This window comes from Clarias gariepinus, chromosome 2 (genome assembly GCF_024256425.1).
Source record: "Clarias gariepinus isolate MV-2021 ecotype Netherlands chromosome 2, CGAR_prim_01v2, whole genome shotgun sequence".
In the NCBI taxonomy this organism is placed as follows: Eukaryota; Metazoa; Chordata; class Actinopteri; order Siluriformes; family Clariidae; genus Clarias; species Clarias gariepinus.
In genome coordinates, this window is record NC_071101.1 from 45,785,060 (window position 1) to 45,807,500 (window position 22,441).

At 42.7% G+C, this 22,441-nt stretch overlaps 3 protein-coding genes across 4 annotated transcripts in view; 1 reads left to right on the forward strand and 2 right to left on the reverse strand.

Moving 5' to 3' along the window:
* The first annotated feature begins 1,840 nt into the window (after positions 1-1,840).
* On the forward strand, positions 1,841-10,779 carry tram2 (translocation associated membrane protein 2). The gene is made up of 11 exons (XM_053490555.1): positions 1,841-2,141; positions 5,028-5,091; positions 5,179-5,288; positions 5,376-5,492; positions 5,590-5,648; positions 6,502-6,586; positions 6,686-6,756; positions 6,860-6,964; positions 7,066-7,209; positions 8,241-8,395; positions 9,694-10,779. The coding sequence occupies exons 1-11, from the start codon at positions 2,022-2,024 to the stop codon at positions 9,768-9,770; spliced, it is 1,107 nt and encodes a 368-aa protein (XP_053346530.1). The 5' UTR covers positions 1,841-2,021; the 3' UTR covers positions 9,771-10,779.
* A 1,888-nt stretch (positions 10,780-12,667) lies between these two features.
* On the reverse strand, positions 12,668-18,403 carry efhc1 (EF-hand domain (C-terminal) containing 1). Of its 2 annotated transcripts, XM_053487331.1 has the most exons (11): positions 18,221-18,403; positions 16,898-17,119; positions 16,474-16,761; positions 16,230-16,379; positions 15,079-15,271; positions 14,047-14,267; positions 13,797-13,937; positions 13,489-13,702; positions 13,109-13,264; positions 12,954-13,016; positions 12,668-12,860 (listed from the first exon to the last, which is right to left on the reverse strand). In XM_053487331.1, the coding sequence occupies exons 1-10, from the start codon at positions 18,281-18,283 to the stop codon at positions 12,991-12,993; spliced, it is 1,674 nt and encodes a 557-aa protein (XP_053343306.1). In that variant the 5' UTR covers positions 18,284-18,403; the 3' UTR covers positions 12,668-12,860; positions 12,954-12,990. The 2 variants fall into 2 exon arrangements, with proteins under 2 accessions (XP_053343306.1, XP_053343297.1); XM_053487322.1 differs by having other exon boundaries at positions 12,668-13,016.
* A 623-nt stretch (positions 18,404-19,026) lies between these two features.
* LOC128518099 (protein eva-1 homolog C) overlaps positions 19,027-22,441 on the reverse strand; it is a 49,433-nt gene continuing 46,018 nt past the window's right edge. Inside the window, exons 7-8 of the mRNA XM_053491244.1 lie at positions 22,399-22,441; positions 19,027-22,073 (exon numbers count right to left, since the gene is read on the reverse strand). The exon at positions 22,399-22,441 is cut by the window's right edge and continues 137 nt beyond it. Coding sequence (XP_053347219.1) covers positions 21,697-22,073; positions 22,399-22,441 — 420 coding nt within the window. The 3' untranslated portion in view covers positions 19,027-21,696. The remainder of the gene's footprint in view (positions 22,074-22,398) is intronic.

Below are 22,441 nucleotides of genomic sequence, written 5' to 3' on the forward strand. Positions count from 1 at the left end.
ACACAATCTAGCTGTTTTCCTCGATTTTGAACTACATCCAAGGCTTGTTAAGATGGATGTTGTCGGAAAATAAAATAATAAAAAATGGGAACTTGAAATTCCTGTACTCTAATTAATTTTAATTAAAAAAATGTAATGTACAAAGTGTAAAGATACAGTAAAGAAAGGATAGTCATGGATTCTTTCCAAAGAAACAACCCAAAGACTAAGGGTATTGTGCAATCTGATGCCACCACCACCATGCTTCACTCCCTTATGTGTGTATATCTTAATTTTTGTTAGCTTGGCATCTGGGCAAAAAAATGGGCTTCTGGAGTAAAAACCTGTGCCTGTATTCGCACAAAAAAGGAATTTCTACTGCATCAAAATCTGGTCCTAAAAAAAATGAAGCCGGAACATAAGAAGTGCCCAAACATGCAGTTCCTGGAATGACCACTAGGAGCTGGCTCCAAAAGTAAATCAATCCCCATTGACTCCCATGTTAAATTATTCACCTTCACAATATAAACACTTTTTGCACCCTGGTCCTTCTTACAGTAGCTATATTAAAATATCTTATTACAGTGGTGACTGGAAGTGAGTGGGATATGTAAGGCAGCAAGTGAACCTTTTTCCTGAGGTTGATGTGTTGGAAGAAGAAAAAATGGGCAAGCGTAAGGATTTGAGTGACTTTGACAAGGGGTCAAATTGTGTTGGTCAGAGGACTGGGTCAGAGCAACTCCACCATGTGATGTTTCCAGTCTGCAGGGGTCAGGACCAAAAAAATAATCCAAGAAAGAAAAATACGGCAAACTAGAGACATGGTGATGGGTGGCCGAGGCTCACTGATGCACATGGGCAGTGAAGAGCTAGATCAAATTCATAGTAGTGTAGATTAAATTAATCAAATTGATTAACAGGTGGTGGCATGGTGGTGTAGTGGTTTGCACTGTTGCCTTGCACCTTAAGGGTCCGGGTTCGATTCCCATCTCTATGCACATGAAGTTTGCATGTTTCCCCCTCTGCTTGGTGGATTTCTTCCGGGTACTCTGTTTTCCTTCCACCATCCAAAGACCATTGGCGTTCCCAAATTGCCTGTAGTGTGTGAATGAGTGTGTTTGTGTAGGTGTGTGTCCCTTGTCCAGAGTGTACCGTGCCTACTGGGATAGGCTTCAATTTTAGAACACGTCTAGCCATCTGTGGTAATCAAAGTACCTTTTTCCTTCAATAAGAGCACTTTTTATTTAAATTTCAAATCAGCCTTTCTATTTTCAGCCTACAGTATATGTTACCTCAAGCTTGGCCAAATACACCTGTGAAAACCAGATTAAAATTCCATCAGTATTTTCTTATGTGATGCACAAACAGACAGAAATTCCAAAAAAACATTTCGATTTGGTCTATTACTCATCTCACGTCCCCCACAAATATTTTTTCATAAATATCTCCAATGTACAGACACGCCAACTTTTCTAGAGTTTTATTATATAAATATATATACTGTATATATACACACTTAAAACACAAGCCACTATCTTTATATATATATATATATATATATATATATATATATATATATATATATAATGTGCAGTAATGTCTATGTGACGAATAAAGTCAAATCCCTGGAAATAATGTACTGTATTTTAATTTTAATTTTAAATCTTCTGCTCTGTGGTTTCACAATAATGTGTCTTTTTCTTTACATAAACCCGTTTAAAATGTCAAGTTTTCACACAGAACTGATTCTTCACTCATAACTGAAAAAAAAAAATCCTCTTTAATTTTTTTTTTTTTCAAATTTGCGCTGACGTCATTTTTTCCGCGCTGAGGAATGTCTCGCGCGCTCCCTTTAAGAGACGCGCATGCGCGGTGCGGTCAGAAAGTTAACTTTGTAGCAAACTGAACTTTTTTTTTTCTCTCTCTTACTTTTTTTCCGTCTTTTTTTTTTTTCTTCTTCTTCCGAGTCGGAGCAGGAAAAACAAGGAGTCAAGAAAAGCAGAAGTCAAAGAATAAAAAAAAGGGGGGACGACGGGATTGAAATGGCTTTTCGGAGGAGAAATAAGAGCTATCCTTTCTTTAGTCAGGAGTTTTTAATTCAGAACCATGCCGACATTGTGTTCAGTCTGGTCATCTTCCTTCTCATTGGCCTGATGTTTGAGGTATGTTGTAAAAACACACACACGGACAGAGAGAATTGTCTCCTTTTCCTTTACATATCGGTTCTCTCTTTGATCTTTAATGCAACAATGTAGTAATAAATCCTGCAGTTGGTAACTTGTGTAACTTTTTTTTCTGTGATCTGCACATCTCTCTCTCTCTCTCTCTCTCTCTCTCTCACACACTGTTTTATTATTATTGTTATTATTATATAATCGCATGAAATCAGATGACAGTCCTGGTTAAACATCTCCAGCTCGGACACACTCGGTGTCTCGGATGAGATTTGCACAAAAGCCTGAGTTATCAGTGGTGTAATCTGAGCTTCACTCAGTCCAACAGATCAGCACCGTCACGCATGTGACACCAAAAACACAGGAAACTTCATCACATCAGTCTGTCTTTGTTCCTTTAACTTTTCTTTTCATATTAAAGTGGTGGTGCTCCGTGTGCCGGTCGGATCCCCCGGAGCTCAGGGCAGATCAGAAGTGCCACGTCTCCGTTTAGGAGGATGGGCTCTTCCTGCTCAGCTTCATCTCCCCCTTCTGCTCCTGCAGATCATCTCTCCTGCAACATGCATGTCTCTCCACACTCACACAGGACTCGATCGCTTCACTGGCTCGAGCTAGATTAGATCAGGAAAATCCCAAACCAGTTAAATTAACACCTACAGGGCAGTTCGAGAGCTACAAGCTAAAGCTATTAAACGCTATGTAATCTGTTTATGGTTGAACCCAGCTGTTCATAGGTCAATCTGGCTCTTTGTGGTTTAATCCAACACTTTTAGGGGTTAATCCAGCACTGTTGTGGTTTAATCCGGCACTTTTGGGTGTTAATCCAGCACTTTTAGTTGTTAATCCAGCACTGTTGAGGTTTAATCCGGCACTGTTGAGGTTTAATCCGGCACTGTTGAGGTTTAATCCAGCCCTTTGGGGTGTTAATCCAGCACTGTTGTGGTTCAATTCAGTACTTTTAGGTGTTAATCCAATGGTTTTAGGGGTTAATCCAGCACTGGTGAGGTTTAATCCAGCGCTTTTGGGTGTTACTCCAGCACTTTTGGATGTTAATCCAGCACTTTTGGATGTCAATCCAGCACTTTTGAATGTTAATCCAGCACTGTTGAGGTTTAATCCAATGCTTTGGAGTCACTGTTGAGGTTTAATACAATGCTTTTAGGGGTAAATCCAGCACTGTTGTGGTTTAATCCAATGCTTTTAGGTGTTAATCCAATGCTTTTAGGTGTTAATCCAATACTTTTAGGGGTTAATCCAATGCTTTTAGGGGTTAATCCAGCACTGTTGAGGTTTAATCCAGCCCTTTTGGGGGTTAATCCAGCCCTTTTGGGGTTATTCCAATGATTTATGGTTTAATCCAGCACTTTTGGGTGTTAATCCAGCACTTTTGGGTACGAGTCCTGCACTGTCAGGGGTTAGTCCAGCACTTTTAGGGACTAGCCCAGCGGTGTTGGGGTAAATCCAACACTGTTCTTGGTAAATCCAACACTGTTTGGGTTAATCCAACATTGTTATTGATTAATCCAGCAGTTCCAGCTGTTTATGGGTCAGTCTGGCTCTTTATGGTTTAGTCCTAACCAGTTGGGGTTAATACCACATATTTAGGAGTTAGTCCAACACTGTCAGGGTTAGTCTAGCACTTTTGAGGTTAATCTAACATTGTTAGGGGTTAATCCATTACTATTGGGGTTAATCCAACACTTTATGGGTTAGTCTGGCACTGTCAAGGTTAATCCAACGTTTTTAGGGATTAATCCAGGAATTTTAGGGTTAATACTACGCTTTTATGCCTTTAAACTAGCACTGTTGAGGTTAATGCAACACTTTGTTTTAATTCCGGGTTCACGAGATCTTATTTAACACTTGTACACATAATGCAGTGCTGTTCGGGTTAATTGACCCTTTTTTTGTTAATCCAGCACTATTGTGTTTATTACAGAATGTTTAGGGGTTAATCCAGCACTTAATGAATGCATCACTATATGCATTACATAACATTTATCTTTATTTTAATTCACTAGTTATTGTTAAGGTCAGCATTAGGGACAATTGTCAGATTAAGGCAGATTAAATCATAAATCATCAATGTAATCTAAAATTGTACGTTTATCCCAAATCCAACATTCTACTTTAGATATGACTTGATCCAAAACTTAAACCCAAGGTTTATGATTAATTTAACAGCATATAGATGAACAATACAGTTTAATTGCTGGATTAACCCATAGTTTATTTTACCCCTGGGCCAAGGGTAGCTCAGTGGTTAAGGTATTGGATTACGGTTCGGAAGATCCCAGGTTCAAACCCCACAACCACCAAGTTGCCACTGTTGGGCCCTTGAGCAAGGCCCTTAACCCTCAACTGCTCAGATGTGTAATAAGATAAAAAAAAAAAGTAAGTCTGCTTACTTTTGATAAGTAAGCACTTATCTGTTCACTCCTCCGTCCCTGGATCATTTAATCCTGCGCTATAGAAGTTGTGACAACCAGCACAGAAGGAGTTAATCCTGCATTATGATTTCAGCTCTTTGATGATTAGCATAACGGCTCCGATTAGTGAGGCATGCTAACTTCTCTTTCTCGGTTTCCTTCGGAGGTTACGGTTTCTATGGCAACTCATCATGATTGCAAATGTGTGGTTTAAAAAAAAAAACGAACCGACAGCAGCCCGGTCAGTTTTCTGAGAAGTTTTGTAACTTCTAAATGTTGAAGGTCACAGTATGTTAAAAAGCACACCACTCGCTGCTCAAAAGAGAAGAAAAAACGTCTTTCATCATCACGCTCTATTAAAACTAGTGTGGATGATGTAATGATATGATGTTGTGACATTTGTAATAAAGAAATAACGACGATCGTTTCTGTTTGATTCCAACAGGCCACGGCAAAAACCGCTATTCTCTTTATTCAACCCCAGTACAACATCAGTACAGTGACACCAGGTAACACACACACACACACACACACACACACACTCCATTACTTTTGTACCACGAGGTGTACTGATCGAGTGTGTGTGTGTGTTTTAGATGGAGAGCTGACTCTGTACCACTACGGCTGGAAGGACTGCGCCACCGTCCTCTTCTATCTCTTCATCACCATCATCCTCCACGCCGTGGTGCAGGAGTACATCCTGGACGTGAGTTACGGCACAACACCACATGCATCATGGGTAACGTAGTCCTTTCCAACCTTTAACTGCGTGCTGTTCGTTTGTCGCGTACAGAAAGTGAACCGGCGTCTTCACCTTTCGAAGAGCAAGAACACGAAGTTTAACGAGTCCGGACAGCTGTGTGTGTTCTACCTCGTCTCCAGTTTGTGGAGTCTATACGTTCTCGCTACTGTAAGACACTAAGACGGACTTTCTGTCTATCTGTCTGTCCATCTCTATATTTGTATGTGTGTATTTATTTATTAATTATTTTTTTTATCTTTTGCAGGAGGGATATCTTCTGCATCCGAGCAGCCTGTGGGAGAACTACCCTCATGTCCACCTAAGGTACACACACACACATTCGAACTGCTTCACACAGTTCCACTGAAGAACCTGTAGCACCGATTTGGTAAAACATATGTTCGAGTCAAAAGGGGACTTTAAGAACACCGTTGTTTCGGTAATGCGCGGACACCGTCGACTTTTCAGCACACCGGAGCCCTGATCGCACTGCCGGCTTCATGCACATCTGAAACGCTGGCCTCCCAGGAACCCCTCGGTGTGTTCTGTTTGTAGTGATTATACGAGGACATTTTTCTATTAAAGGAAAGGAGTTCCTGGGAGGCCTGCGTTTCAGACGCCCCATCATGGCTGCGGAGCGCTGAGAAATGTTTCTACCTTGATGGGGTCCAAGCACCAGTGAAACTTTGTGCAGAATAACAGAACACGGTTGTTTCCCAATCAAAAGTCCCGCTTTGACTCAAACAAGTAATAATAATAAATCGCAACTATTTAATCAGCAAAATCCTTGATCTTTGAAGTCTTCCTTCTGTGTTTCTAATCATCTCTGTCTCACTGTCCGTGTCTCTCTCTCTTGTCTCACTGTCCGTGTGTCTTTCTCTCCGTCTCTCTCTCTCTCTTTGTCTCACTGTCTTTCTCTCTCTGTCTCACTGTCTCTCTCTCACTGTCCCTCTCTGTCTCACTGTCTCTCTCTCTCGCTGTCCCTCTCTGTCTCACTGTCCGTCTCACTGTCCGTCTCTCTGTCTCACTGTCCATGTCTCTCTCTTTCTCTGTATCTGTCTCACTTCCCGTGTCTCTCTCTCTCTCTGTTTCACTGACCGTGTCTCTCTGTGTCTCTCTCTTTGTCTCACTGACCGTGTCTCTCTGTGTCTCTCTCTCTCCGTCTCTCTCTCTCCAGGTTCCAGGTGAAGTTTTTCTATCTGACCCAGTTGGCGTACTGGCTCCACGCTCTGCCCGAGCTCTACTTCCAGAAAGTGCGCAAGGTGAGAGATCAGAGACAAGAGGGAGATGCGTGTGAACGAGGGCAGGAGTGGTGATTTATTGTGTGTGTGTGTGTGTGTGTGTGTGTGTGTGTGTTGCAGGAAGAGATCGCTCGTCAGCTGCAGTATATCTGCCTGTACCTGTCTCACATCCTGGCTGCGTATTTATTAAAGTGAGTGTACAGGTTTAGTCTGGAGGGTCTGGAGTGCGTTTTATCTCATGCAGTGTACTTATGATGTGTGTGTGTGTGTGTGTGTGTGTGTGTGTGTGCGCAGTCTGACACGTATAGGCGTGGTCCTACTCTTCCTGCAGTACGTCTCAGAGACGGGGTTCCACCTGTCCAGACTCATCTACTTTATCGACGAGACACACCATAAAATGTAAAACACACACACACACACACACACACACACACACACAATATAATAATGTCACCTCTGTGCAGGATTGTTTTTAAACTCCTGTGTGTGTGTGTGTGTAGGTTTGATCTGTGGTCAGTGGGGTTTGTTTTGACCCGTATGGTATCTCTGACGCTGATGTTCCTGTCCGTGGGATTCGGTTTGGCGCGATCTGAGAACCAGGCACTCGACTGGGAGGCCGGAAACTTCAACACACTGCCTATCAGGTAACACACACACACACACACACACACACACACACACATATTTTCTGTCCACACACTGTGCTTCGGCTGTGTAAAAACATGACGAGTTCCTGAGTACGAATTCCAGGTTAGGGATGAGCCGTCAGCTGTCTGTTTTTTTTCTTTTAAGGTCAGAAATTACGAGTTACGCCTTAACAATAACCTTTAGCTGCGTACCAGCATGTCCGACTTTAACTGTAAATTTACACATCCTGGTACAAATCGTTTAGTTTTTTGTTTTTTCAACTCCTTTGAATATATAAATGTAAAGTTTGTTTGAATCGAACCGGGACTTTGTTACTCTGTAAAAAAAAAAAAGAGTAAAAACTCCCTTTATTTAAGCGGCACCACACTCACCTCGGTCATGCCGTTGTACTGAATATCATCACGGCGTAGCCTGAGTACCGACGATGTCACAGCCGTTCTGATATTCAGCACAACAGCATGACGGATAGTGTGATATCGCTTTTATACACCAGCAAAGACCATTCATTATCAAGAGATTATGTTTTGTTTCTTTTATTTAACCAGATGTTTTTGCTCCGCCCACACACATCCTTATGCGCCTGGAGGAACTAATTAGCCGCGACCTATAGTTAGTGTAGTTTGAAATGATTTCCGCTACTGTGTAGCCAAACGGTGAGAAGAATAAACCATGGAGGTGCTGGACAGTCCTGTAACGTTCTATTTCCACTTAAGGAAATCATCTCCGCTAACTTCCAGGTTCTGGGGTCGAATCCCAAATAGTGTTAAATGGAAAGCTAGTGCACAATGTAGGGTGTACAATCCCTTGTTCCACACACCAAGTAGTGCCCTTGATCAGGGGTTAGAGAGGGGTTTGGGATTCATCCTTGTGTTAGATGCTAGTTAGCTTTGTAGCTGTAAATTCAACAACATGTTCGGCTCAGAGGAACGACTTGGAAGAAAAGTCCCAGTTTGACTCGAATGCCCCTCGTCTGTATTTCATCCCATGCTGATACTGTGTGTGTGTGTGTGTGTGTGTGTGTGTGTAGACTCCTGGTGCTGTTCCTGGTGTGCTCGACGCAGTCATGGCTGCTGTGGAAGTTTTTCTGTTTCCAGCTGAGGCGCACGCGTGAGTTCAGGCTGGAGCAGGCGAGAAAGAGAGCAGCGGCTAAACAGACTTCACGCGCAGTCAAACGCGACGCAGGTACATGCACACGTTCGCTTCTACACACTCTCACGTGCACTGTGATGTTTGTCTACACTGTCGGATTCTTTTCAAATGGCACCACAATGTAAAACCTTTTACCACGTGGAGCGTCGGAAAATTTGCGAAAATTATCCGCACTCCGCCTGTAGAATTTATTTTAATTACAGCAAGTCTCCGACTTGGGAACATTTTCGAGTTACAGATTCCCACGCATATAAACAGACCGTGGTTCTACGAACATTCGTAGATGCGAACAAAATTGCGGAATTAACTCGCGTGTATTGTCCAAAAAAAAATAGGCACTGCAGTGTACCGGATACTGATGCTTACAATTACATACAATATTTTCAGTGTGTAAGTGAATGTATAGAATGTGAAACGCAGAATTTTTTCACACAATCTCCTTTGTCCGTCCGTCAACAAGCGTTCGTATTCTCTAATTAAAAAACGTTTTAGGCTGAGCCGGAAGTGCTACGAGGACGCTTCTTCATCAGAAGTGAATCTTGGTCCTCGTAGTTCAGCTTTCAGGGGACCAAACCGGAAAGGTGAAAGTCTGATGGAGTGAGATCGGGACTATAGTGAGGACCTTTAAAACCAAGTGAGGACGGTGTGTGCAGACGTGAATCGTCACGTGAGATCACTGTGTCCTTGGATGGTGGTCCTCTAAAGTTTAGTCTTCAGCGCGTCGATAAGCGATTTTCCTGATCCAATGTGTTCCAATACTTCTGGCCCTTGCGATGAGGATCCCAGAAAACTAAGCGTTGATGTACTTTTGATCCTTGCGTTCAGACTCGTAGTGATGAATCCGTGTCTCGTCACCAGTAACGATTCTCCTTAAGCGGAAAAACGTTCACCTTCCTCAGAGTATCGGTCTTTAGAGCACACTTTACGCTGCTTACGCTCTTCTGTGAGTCGTTTCAGCAGCAGGTTCAACCTCGGAATCACTGCACGCTGCTCTTCTTTCGTGCAAATCACAAGCGGGGAGGCCTTTGATAAATCTAACCGGTGTTACATTGTGTGATTGGTGTATACAGCTGGATTAGCTTTAAAAGCTTTTGATATCCTCACGCGCGCGCACACACACATTGAACAATAGGAGGAGGAGCTGTGTGTGAGATAGAGAAACATGACTCTTACTAGTTGATGAGGAAGAATACAGTGTGTATTGACATTGTATTTAAATGTCAACCACACACACACACACACACACACACACACACACGGTTCTGTTACACCACACACAAGCAAACAATACCCGCATTCTAACCTGATCTGTGTGTGTGTGTGTTTTGCAGCTGGTCACCATGAGAACGGCGCGCTCAAGGTAGAGAACGGAACCTCGCCCCGGCTGAAGAAGCTCAAAGCCCCTTAACCCCGCCCCCTTTCCATAACCCCGCCCCATACATATTATATATATATTTTTTGTAAGAGACAGAAACAGGAAACAGGTCACCCATTTCCTGTTCGGATCGACTTCGATCACGAGGGTGCTACGACATTCCATAGAGGACTCGCCATCCAAAAGTGTTGGCGCCCTCAGGGGGGAGAAAAAAAGAATCGACCTACGTCCCCTCGTTCCTTTTGTTTTTATCCTTTTTTTTTTTCTTTTCTTCCTTTTTGTACATCGTCATTATCAGTATTTTGTTATTGCTTTTGTTCCAATTAATTTCTAGTCGCGATTTCTCTTTCCTCTGCCGGTTCGCAGCGACCCGTAGCTTCTTTATCTCTGTCGTTGGAAAGCCATGTTTTCTTGTTGTCAGTACTGTATCAGCCAGCCCTGGGGAAGGTGATAACACGGGCCCACGGTGGCCTGCGAAGGACATCCAGCGTGCAGGTCACACACACACACACACACACACACACACACACACACACACACACACACACACACACACACACACACAGCCTGTGAAGGTGTTTAGGGAGGTTATTTTTTTCTTTTTTTATATAAGGGAGAGGAGTGGGTTCTTGCATGTCACGGCTGTTTCTCAGTCACGCTTTAGGAAGTTAGAAATTCTTGAGCTTCTTATGTTAAGAAATTCTCGAGCTTCTTGTGAAAAAAAACCAAATAGTTCAGGATTATGGGATGTGCATGACACATGGTGCTTCCTTTTAAGTCTGGATGAAACCAGAGGTTCCTGAAGACTTTCTTATAGACGCATCTGCGTTCTGGTTGGTTCATTGTGATTTTTTTTTTTTTTTTTCCCTCAGTAGCACAGACTCCGCCCCTCAATCAAGGTGTCAAAACGCAGAACCCGAACACTACAGCACGGGATGTTTATTGTTTTTCCAAAGACAAATTTGGGATTTCCATTCAAGCTGGTTGTTTAAAAGCTGATTCTCTATGAAGTTAAAAATAAAAATAAACATGAGGGAAAAACCCAGAAGTGTTGGAGAGTTTTATTACCATGACAACATCTCGAGTGTCGTATGAATGGACGTGATTGTGTTTGACGAAAAACTGAAATGAATATTGTAAATTGTGGTCTTGGAGAACGGTACCTCGGCATATGAATTTAATCCGCTCCGGAGGCGAGTTCTTAAGGTGAAATTTTGTATTGTGAAACGCATTATCCCATAGGAAATAATGTAAACACAGATAATCCGTTCCAGCCAGCCAAAAACTTTACCAATATTACCAATTTTCAACACTATAATCATTTTTTTTTGCATATAAAAACATTTGACATGTAATCAAGTAAAATATGAAATAAATAGACATTAAACCTCCCTTAACCTTTATTTAGGATTCCTCTTGGCACCGGCTGCTTTAAAGACCAAACTGAAAGTGGCTCCGTTTTCTACTTGCTACCGTCCTTAATAGCATTCCAGGGACCCATGGTGCGGCGTCTTCACTAAATTTACACAAAATGCAAAAAAATCACTTTGGCTTTCCACTAAAGTTTTGAACCGCTCCCAGGCGTGGGCACAACTTATGGGCATTTAGTTTGACATGGTTTGGTCGCTCGTATTCCAGAAACAAAAGACGCAAATTGCTTGCAAAATTTCAGTTTAGTGAAGAATTTGTGAGGCCGAGGTACCGCCGTACAATAAAGAGATGTACACATTGTCTCATGTGTAATCGCTATCTATACGAGTGTGTCAGTGCTGTGTGTAAACACTGAGCGATTTAAAAAATATATATTAGATATTGAGACGTTCAAAAAAAAAAAAACGGGGGTGAATGTAAGGATTTCATAATGTGTTCTGGCCTCACTCAGGGTGTTGTGATGAAGCACAGTTAAAAACCAAAACCACAAAGCAGTAATCCCACTGTCCTGAAGAGCCCAACTCTGACACTGGAGACTCCATCCATTAGTTGTTAAATAACCGTTAAAGTTAAGAACGAGCTTAGTAACATCAATATAAACCTTCATTTGTGTCAGAGCTGCTGTTATAGAAAACTAATCTACAGACAAATCAGAATCCAAGATGAGGCAAAGAGTTGCTTTTAAAATGTGATGCAGATGCATGGCTGGGTTGTGTTGGTGGAAAATGAAACTCGCTGCCTTAGTGACGGAAGTGTTATATTAAGATCTGCGGCTTTGAACAGAGACAAAAGGATTGTCTTCGGAAAACCGAGCTCTGACTGTGGACGATTTCCAGATACACGAGCCGACGACATCCACACTTCACTGTTCTGAACAATGCAGTCGTGAACAATGTGTACCCTGTATTGCATTTAAATGGCTCCACTGTGGGTTTTGTTGAATTTCTGCCTTTGTTTAAATGTCTATATCTCGAATAGGTGATGTTTAAATTGACATGCAGTTCATTAAATGACTAGCACTAGCACTGGCTTTGAAAGTGAGCCGATCCCCATAGTGCATTATGTTGAAATGACTTGATACTAAAAATGGTATTGGTCTCCACAGCTAGATTTAAAATTGAATTAAACCATAAAATTATACCTAATTAGGGGCGTCGTGTCGGGTTGCGAGCTCGATACCCAGTTGTACTTGGGTGTGAAGGACCTTGATCAAGGGTCCAACAGTGGCAGCCCGTTGGAATCACGGTTTAAAGCGGGGACCTTGACCACCGAGCTACCCCTGCTCTCAGCTATTTATGTTTGTTGATGTTGTTGTTGGTCTCTTAGCTGCTCTGGGGACGAGGTCACCAGAGCGGACGATCCGATCGCACACAAGCTTGGCGCAGGTTTTACACTGGATGGCCTTCCTGACTCAACCCCTCCCATTGTTTCCATTTTATTAATTACATTAATTACTCGTTTGATATAGTAAAGAACAATCTGCACAATTACAAGCAGAGTGGCTTTATTTCCTCTACATGCATATTTCTACAGCTTCAATGGAAAAACTCAAGACAGTTTGTTGAAACATACTGGAAAAAACATGATCCACAATTTATTTTTCATTTACGTTTATGCCATTTGAGGGACGCTCTTGGGGTTGTGTCTCAGATGCCAGCGACTCAGCTGTACGAACATCTAGAGAACCACCATCTAGGAGTCAGGACAGAAAACAGTCTAGATGATAAATGTCTTCATCCCTGATACTACTGGATGTAGAGAAGAATACGAGAGAATTTGTCCTACTGGAGGTCAGAACACGACGTAGTTACAGGATGAGGATTCAGGACGAGTGCGTCCGCTCTGGATCTGAAAAGACAAAGCGCGAGTCAGACATCATGGATTGAAGACTCAAATGTCTGGCGGTGTTTGTTAGGATGTTATCGATTCAGAGTCCGTACCCGGGTCTGGGTTTGCGCTCGAGACTGGGTTCTTGCCTAGAGCTTGCCGGAGTGATGCGAGGGTCTGCTCGGGGATCCGCTCCTGTTCTGCCACTGACTCCAGGTAATTGAGTACGTACTGATCGGCGTCAGTCAGAACGAACCGCCATCTAAAGACTTACAATTAAAGCACACAATTAATTGAAAAAGACTGACAATCATGGAAGGGGTCAGAGGTCAAACAACGTGCTGTGGTATAAACGTGAGGAATAAAACACCTCAAGTCATGCTTAGGTTAACGGAACTAAGAAAGGAGTAACTCTGCTTCGTCACACCACCATATGATGTTCCCCTGTGTTTTATCCCTAATTAGCGTAGAAGTCGTCAGAAGCAGGAGTTACCCTCCACCGTGGCTCCTATGGCGAAATCGGCCGGGCCGTAGTACTCGGGGTTTTCCACCGTGCTCCCCGGTTTGGGAACGCGCGTCTTCTCCAGGAATCTCCCTCCGATGAAGCCTGAGTTGCGCGTGGGCTTCTCAAAGATGCTGATCATGTCGTTAGACAGGAAGTAGAAGAGGATGAAGTGACGGCCTTCGTCGTAGGGATTCTGAGAGTCCTGTAGCAAGCAGAGACAGCTCAACACTGTGTGTAACGCCAAGCTAGATTCCTGTGTGTGTGTGTGTGTGTGTGTTTAATGTTAGTTTTCTCACCAGCCTGGCAGCATAGCGCAGCACTTTGTGGTCATTTTCCAGCAGCTTAATCAGGTCTTTCTTGGGCGGCTCAGGAATCAGAGTCAGACAGTTCTGGAGCGAGTCCTCAAGCGACCCGAAGCCGTTGTATGGAGGGATCAACTGCGTGTGTGTGTGTGTGAGTGTGTGAGGAGACAGACAATCTATTATACCTGTAGTTTGCACAAAAAATAAGTAGATAGATATATGTAAAAGTATAAACCGTCCTCACCCTCTTCCACGTCTGCTCGGGCTTCTTCTCCGGCAGGACGGGCTTGAGAGGGATCTCAGGGTGATGCTGCTCGTAGTACTTCCGGGTGAACTCGTCACAATCGTACAGCAGGAAGTGCCTTCCCATGAGCCTCAGCGTCTCCCCGAGGCGGAAGTCCTTTGGAGAGTAATACTCATCAACTTCATGTGGGGAGACTTCGAGAACGCAGCTAGGGAAAGACTCTGTGTGTGTGAGAGAGAGAGAGAGAGAGAGAGAGATCATGAAGGTGTGCACATTATAATATTAGTGTGTGTTTGTGCACACATTATTCTTTGGGTGTGTGTTACACGGTTAGATTGAGGAAATGTCCATGATTGTATTAGTGTGTGTTTGTGTACACATTATTATTATTATTATTATTATTATACTAATCATTTAGGATTACTTCAACAGAATGTGTTTGTGTGTGTGCATGCACATTATTGTATTGGTGTCTGTTAGATTTTGTGTGTGTGTGTGTGTGTGTGTGTGCATGCACCTTATATTGGTGTGCATTAGACTGTGTGTGCATGCACACTGTTGTATTAGTGTGTGTGTGTGTGTGTGTGTGTATGCACAGTGTTGTATCAGTGTGTGTGCACACTGTGTGTGTTAATGTTGGTGTGTGCGCATCATATCGTATTAAAGTGTGCATGCACAGTAAAAAAAATATTTATGCGTGATAAATTTGTGTATAGTAACTGTGTGTGTGTGTGTGTGTGTGTGTGTGTGTCTTGGTGTGTGTTAGATTGCATGCACATGCACGCATTTGTATAGATGTGTTAGGACTGGTGTGGTAGATGGTGTGTGTGTGTGTGTGTGTGTGTGTGAGTGACATTGTGCTGTGAACGCTTGCACCTTAATCTCGTGTGTGTGCAGGAAGGTTTTACACTGGTGTGTGTTAGTAGTGTGGGAGATGGTGTGTGATGCTGTGAGCTTGATATAATTAATGTGGTTTCCTCTGATTTCGGTGTGGGCTGAATTAGAGATAGTGCGTGTGTGTGTGTGTCTCACGGCAGTCTGGTTTGATGTCTTTGGGAATCCTCTGTCTCCGCAGCAGCAGGGGAAACATGTCTCTGCCACTGTTGGGCTCGTGGACCTCACAGATCTCCACCGAGTCGTCCGCCAGGTAATACTGCAGGATCACGCGCCTCTTCTCAATGTACTGAAAGTCTGAGTCTTCCAGCAGGGCAAAGAAACGCAGCACCTACACACACACACACACACACACACACACACACACGCATGATTAACCTCATATTATTACCAGTTGATTATCACCAGTCCTGATCCACAGCATTGTTGGAAAGTCAGACTGACAGCTGCTCATGTTCCCATCTTTCATGTTCCAGACTCTAATGCATGCGCTTTAACAGTCATGTAAACGCTTTAATTCTGCTGCCTCTAGGGGGCACTGGTGGAGCAGCATCAGTGCCAGTGATGCTTTATGTTGATCCATGTGTGTATTGTGTGTTTTACTCGTGTATAGCTGCTGTTACAGTTGTTGTTTTGGTTGTCGCTTTTGTAGTTGTTGCAGTGGATGTTTTGCTGGAGTTGTTTTTCAAGTTTCCATTGGTTGTTTTTAGATGTTTATTTTGCAGTGGTTGTTTTTGATGTTGCGACGGTTGGTAATTTTTCACTCTTGTTTTTGATGATGTGGTCCTTTTTTTTGTTGTTGTTTTGATGGTTGCTTTTGCCCGTTCCATTGATGCTTTTGATGTTTATATTGCAGTGGATGTTTTTAGATGCAGTGGTGGTTTTCCATTGGGTTGTTTTTGATGTTGCGGTTCTTTTTGATGGGATTGTTTATCTGGTTATGGTGGTTGGTTTTAATGATGTAGTGGGTTTTTGGTGTTTTGGTGGTTGCGTTTGTGGTTCCATTATTGCTTTTGATGTTTGTGTAGTTGTTGTTTTTGCTGGGGGTGTTTTTGTGGTTTCCACTGATGATGTGGTTTTGTTTTTTTGTGTTCATGTTGTGGTGGTAGTTTACGTTGGTAATTTTGCAGTGGTTGTTTTTGATGTTGCGGTGTTTATTTGTTTATTTAAGTGCTGGTTATTTATTGATATTTAAGAATTTGTTTTTGCGGGAGTTCAAATCGATTTGTAACATGTTAAGTCACCTAATTGCAGGAGCACATATGAATTTGTGTGTGTGTGTATGTTACCTTGCGGTCCATGGTGAGGAACTGTTTGAGTTGGTCGTATTCTGTCGGTGTAATGAACACACGGTCGGCCTGAGCTCGGCGGGTCATGTAGGGGTCACAGGGGATCGATTCAGGTTCGTTCAGGACGATCCCCTGACTCTCCATAAACTCCTACACACATCCACACACAAAATTTGGGCTTTTAAGAAAGCACAAGGTTGCCATGATGTGTTGCCATGATGTGTTTGATCTGAAGAGTGTGTACCTGGGTGAAGCCGTCGCAATTTGTGATTCTGTACACGGTGCCGTACACACACAGGTCCACCCCCAGGTTCAGGTTTTTCCAGTGGTAGTGTTCTCCGTTCTCGTTTTTGGGCAGGAGCTGGCGTCTGAGCAGTTTCCCCTGCGGCAGTCCAGAGTTTTCCACCTCCGGCTCCATCACACATATGCTGTCGTCCTCCAGGTAGTAATAAAACACGACCGGGCGCACACGCCAGCTCTCCTCCGGCGAATCCACCACCTTCTCCTGGAAGTAGCCATAGAAACGTAGGACCTGTGGGGGGAGACGGGGGAACGGGGGGGGGGGGACAGGTTTGGGTCATGTCAGGATTGTGTGAATTCTTCGCATGATGACGGCTACCCTCAGGTAACGCAGCGCTGTTTGTGAAAAATGGAAAAGCATCTGTTACCTTTTTGTCATAGGCGACGTGCGCTGGGATGAACTCGGTTGGAGGAGTGTCTGTGGACGTGTCTTGTGAGACGATGGAGATTGGCATGGACAGCTGGTTTATCTCGTTATGGAGAAGCGTTTCCGAGGGTAAGGGCTGCTGACCGATCCCCACTCGGGGCCGGGTGGGTAGAGCGTAACCGTTCTTATAGGATAAAGTCTGCGGTCTGTGGAAGGCTGACCTCTGCGTAGGAGGGATCATTTAATAAAAAAACAGCACATGCAGAATGTTGGAAGATTATTACTACTTGAATTAGATGAAAAATGCAGCTTATGGGATGAAGACATCTAATAAGTGCTCCTCTTCTCTAGGGTTAGACTTAGGATAGGAATTACAGTTAGAAACAATGTACTTAAATAGACTTATTAGGGCCTAAGCACTATGACATCATCTGGGGCTTTTTGGAAATCTTAACATGCTCAATATGCACTTGCACGTACATCTAGAACCCGACAGTCCTTTAGATCTCATTAAGCTGAACAACTTTCACCGTGTGTGACGTGGACTCTACTCAACAGGAATTCAGTTGTTTTGGGTTATTTGCCAAACGCACACAATTTGATATACTCCTCCTAAGGGATTTATACGGTCGCCACTAAACTGGGCCAATATAATCTCGCAACATTAAGGATGCAAAATTGTGAAGAGATTTTTGATATCTCAAATAGTTCAGCCATGGCGAGGCCTTAAACGTATGGTGAAAAAGTGGCTAATAACTTCCGTAGTTGTATGTAATTATATAGATTTATAATGTATTATGTCATAATAATGGTGTTAGTATTTCCCCTTTAAATGCATGTGCCCACTTCCCCCACTATGGTAACCTTCTGGTGCTCTCTTTCGATGGTGCAGGTGCTTGGGCCCGATCATCGCTGCTTTGCTATACTATATTTAAAGAATTTATTATTATTATTTTGATGAATATATTGTGTTATTCTAATAAATATTAAATTTTACATTCTACATATTCTAATCTTAACTAGTAAGAATGTGTGATAACTGTTATTTAGCTTAATAACACTTAGTGAGCTGGATTTTAGATAAATTGCCTCAGGAGGGTTTTTAAAACTTATACGACGTAAATGTAACTCAGATGTCGTAAAGATAGATGTGTCTATCATCTGTCGTAAAACATCGGAAATATGAATCAGTTTAGTGTTTTCTTGTTTTTTATTTTTATTTTGGCTTCTATTTTTCATAATATTTCCCATAAAAGTCAAATTATTGTGACTTGTTTTCGCTATTTATTTTGTTTAGTGTTATTTAGTGTATAAAGTTTCTCACCGTTGTGTCCCGGAATGTGTTTCCTGGCAGGAACGGAAGCTCGCGCGCTCTGCTCACGGACATTATTATACGCCTAATAAAAACAATAATTCACTCAAATACTTTTAATTAATCACTTAATAGTCTTCAAATAAAAAAAAAGTTCCCTGACTCCCCTGAGACCTTCTTTCATGCACGTCACTATCTGAGCATGCGTCTCTGTGTTACTCGTGGTAGCCATGGTAACGGTTTCCATGGTGAATTTAAACTGAAGTGGAGCGTACATACATTTGACGAAACCGGACACGTCAACGTCGCCGCCATCTTGGATGGGTCACCTTTCCAAGATGGCGCAATTGTTTTGGATTTGCTTAAAAAGTTATGTAAGGTTTTTATTAGTAGTATTTAAAAATGTTTCTACTTTTTAAGTATTTAAGATGCCTTAGTGAAAATATATTAATGATAACCGCAAATAAAGTAAAAAAAAAAAAAAAAAATTGAAGTCTCGCATTGATGTAAATAAAGCTGTTTTTTTCCAATATAAAGGAGGCTAGCAAGAGGCTAATACAGCCCTTTTTTACTGGGTATAAACATAAACACGCACACACACACACCTTATAAGACAACGAGACAAAATATTATTGATGATATTAGCTTTCAGTCCAAATTTGTTGACACAATACTAAAGAAAATGTCTAATACAACCACAAATTACACTAAACACAGCCTGATAATTAAAAACTAAGTTCTATTATACTAAGAAACTGCAACACTGATTCCAGTTTGTTTAAAATTATTTTTAATTTAAGTTTTAACAACACACAAAATAAAATTATTTATCAGCTTTAATATGCTTTTTGCTGTGCTGTGTGATATGGGATTTTGCCACTAGAGGGCATGCTTATCTTTAAAATAATAATAATAATAATAATAATAAAAATATGACACCAACAATGTTATTAGAAATTTATTCCAAACATCTTTTTCTGGTTAATGCATGTAAAGCACTGGTTGCAAGAACACAAACAGGTTCCTCTGGACGTTATTCCTGACTCCCCAGTGCGCTCTAGCTGGTATAAATTACTAACACACACTCCTGTACAGTACAGCGCTCCTTCCTCAGTAACACTGTACTTCCTGTATGAAGAGAAAATGCTCCCTACAAGCGTAGCCGACTGCACTGCAACCCCTATTCAATCATATGAACCGCTACTTTTACAGCAAACTGCGAAGAATCCGTCTGGGGGGAAAAAACTTTGATTGCTGGTGTCATCGCAGTGCAAAGGGTCGGACATTTTCAAATTATGTTCTAAAAAAAAGCATGAACACAGCGGGAAATGTGCTGTTCTCTATATCGTCTGCTCATCCTCGTAGTGTACCGAAGGTTCCAGCTCTAGACCAGGAGGACTTCCTGTGACATGGGTATGAGGTCATAACAGCTCATCGCTGATTGGTTAGGTGTAATTGAAATGCAAAACCTTAATAGCACTGCAATTATAATAAAGTAAAAAAAAGCAAAACAATGGGACTGGATAAGAGAAGGATGCATTAGACATTTTAGGGAAGGCTGGCCTGAAAAATCATCTTTAAGGGGCTGGGAGGACGAGGGAGAATGACACCTGGAGCTGGCGATAATGTAACCTACTGGATTCTAACCGACGTTAAACAACAATGAAGGAGAAGAAGAAGCAAACAATAAAACATGTTTGAATTTCTGTAACTACACTGAGGCGAAAATTCAACGTTGAATGATTATAGTGAGGAATATTATCATACAGGAAGTGTGTGTCATGAATATGTATATATATATTTATATATTTATTTTTTTGCTGATGAACGAAAAACGTATAGATGAATATTTTGGGTTCATCTATTCATCTTCAATAAGTGCTTTTGGCGTTTTCTGTGATTTTCTTCAACCTAAACACACAAAATGTCCTCTTTGGTTGTGTGTGTTTTAGTTACATATACAGTATCTCTATGTATCTATACAGCTGCACCATGTGACTTTTTTTTTTTTTTTTTTTTACTTTAAAGCTATTTTTAAATATTACATACGTGAATGGAAATGCATCGGGTAAAAACGCTAATTAAAAGCGCCTGAACGTAAACCTGTTAAACACGCTTGTACTCCACGGCCTGGTTGCAGTGGGCGGAGTTAGACTTGAGCGTCTAGAGGGTGTGGTTTCGCGTGCTATTACTCCAGCTTTTGCCATTCCTCTTTATAAGCAGAGTGACAGGATTAGATTAAAATCCGTCTCGTATACATGTTCTGCGTTGTTTTACTTCATCTCGAGTGCTAGTGAACGGCTAAGAAACCAGGTTGCCATGACGACAGGTGGAAAAATCCCTGATGGCTTTCAGTAGGTGGCGCCGTCTAACCCTGTGCGGTGTTTACACCCGCTTGTCAAACGTCGCGTCACTTAAACCGATCCTCGACCAATCACGTCAGTGGTCATGTACCAATTATCGTATTCCTGTTGCCATGGTTTCAGTGGTACCATGAGGCCTTTAGCTGAACATCGTAAAGCATGGATTTAAAGGTTGTAGCCGAGCGAGGTGAATAGGTGGAACCGAGACGGAGTCAAAACACACCACAACCACCAAAGTGGGCGGAGCTAGGCAGCATTACGACGTGTCCTCTGTTCTGAATAAGGCACATGACTTGATTGATTTGCATAAAAACATAACATCCTGCGCGAACACACACTTGCGATAAACACAACCTCTTTGAGGTTTACCGTTCAACATGTTTCGCTAATTCCTTTTAGTTTTTCGCCAGGAATTAGATCTTCAGCATCGATTTACAAGGAAACACTCAGATTACATCCCTGAGCTGCCACAGTATAAAAATACATCATAACTATCCAGAGAAGAAATTACACAAAATATTAAATATTCAAAATATAAACTTTATAAGGGCTGAGATGAATTCCAAGCGTTTCTGTATATATAGATAGATAGATATGTTTTTTGTTGTTGTTGTTGTTTTTAAAGGCAAAGCGTCATTTCACTCAAGGTGTGTGTTCCAGTTCGACCTGTAGAGGGAGCCAGCGAGCCGCACACACAAGTCAAACTCGCTCTGTGGCGCTTTCGAGACTGTCACCTGGGCTGATGGGTAAAATTAATCACGTTCCTGTTTCACACAGTCTTCAGACTCACTGTAGCTGAAGTTTAGTCTTGTCCTCTAGAGTCCCGCCTCCTGTTCTGACAGACACAAAGAACGGACCCATCAGAACGCCAGAGGACCAATCAGAACGCCACTTGGTCCTTTCTGAGCTGCCCACAACCAGGCTTGTTAGCGTCCTTTAAACTCCAGGGAGGTCCTCATATTAGAGTGACCTTTGACCTCAGGGTACTAAAGGTTAAGTGTTAGCAGGCACTCGTACAGGTCAGTTTCTGGTCGTGTCCTTTGTAAACACTACAGATCCCAGCAATATCCACACTTTTATGTTGTGTGTATGTGTACGTGTGTGTACTTGTGTGTGCGCGCGCGTTTAATAGTAGCGGTTGAGGCTCCGTGTCCCTGGGACGTCAGGCTGTCCGTTCATCCAGATCTCGCGGATGATCCGTTCCCGCTCCTCCAGGCGCTGAGCCCGCTCCAGCTCCTCCGCCGAGGTGAACACGTTCGTGTTCAGGGTGCGCTCGAAGCGCCGCCGTCGCCGCGACGACAGGTCCGAGCCCGAGTCCCAGTCCGAATCAGAGTCGGAATCCGAGTCCGAGTCAGCCGGACGGGGACGTTTCTTGGCGACGGCTTGCCGCCTCTGCTTACACTCCGTCCTGCAGGAGATCTGCACCACCAGTGCGAAGAGTGTGAGGAACAGACCCACACACACACCACACATGAAGTACAGCGCACAGCGCTCCGGGTGCTCTGTGGAGACACACACACACACAAGGAGAGATAAGTAGGCAGGTGGGTAGGTAATGGATAGAGCAGGAGATATCGATCTACAGGGAACTAGTTCCCCAACTACCTCTTTTACACTAACTCCGCCCACCTTCACTTCATCTCCTCCCCCTTTTCTAATCTACTCAGCTAATTAACGCTTAAAGATCTCCATCAGAGTGTGTGACGTTACTTTAGGAAGAAATCGATGGACGAACGAAAAGGGGAGAGCGTGACTAAAACCTGACACGGTTCGAAAAGGTTGCTGAAGTGTTGTGTAAAGGTTGTGTGAAGTTTGTGTGAAGGTTACCAGTGATGTAGGTGTAGGCAGCCAGGCCGTTGCTGATGAGCGC

Coding starts and splice junctions, on each gene's coding strand:
- tram2 (XM_053490555.1), top strand. CDS start 2,022: ATGGCTTTTCGGAGGAGAAATAAGAGCTATCCTTTCTTTAGTCAGGAG. Junction 5,649..6,501: donor TACCCTCATGTCCACCTAAG/GTACACACACAC, acceptor CTCTCTCTCCAG/GTTCCAGGTGAAGTTTTTCT. Junction 7,210..8,240: donor TTCAACACACTGCCTATCAG/GTAACACACACA, acceptor GTGTGTGTGTAG/ACTCCTGGTGCTGTTCCTGG.
- efhc1 (XM_053487331.1), bottom strand. CDS start 18,283: ATGTCCGTGAGCAGAGCGCGCGAGCTTCCGTTCCTGCCAGGAAACACA. Junction 17,120..18,220: donor ACACATTCCGGGACACAACG/GTGAGAAACTTT, acceptor CCTCCTACGCAG/AGGTCAGCCTTCCACAGACC. Junction 14,268..15,078: donor AGACATCAAACCAGACTGCC/GTGAGACACACA, acceptor TCACACACACAG/AGTCTTTCCCTAGCTGCGTT.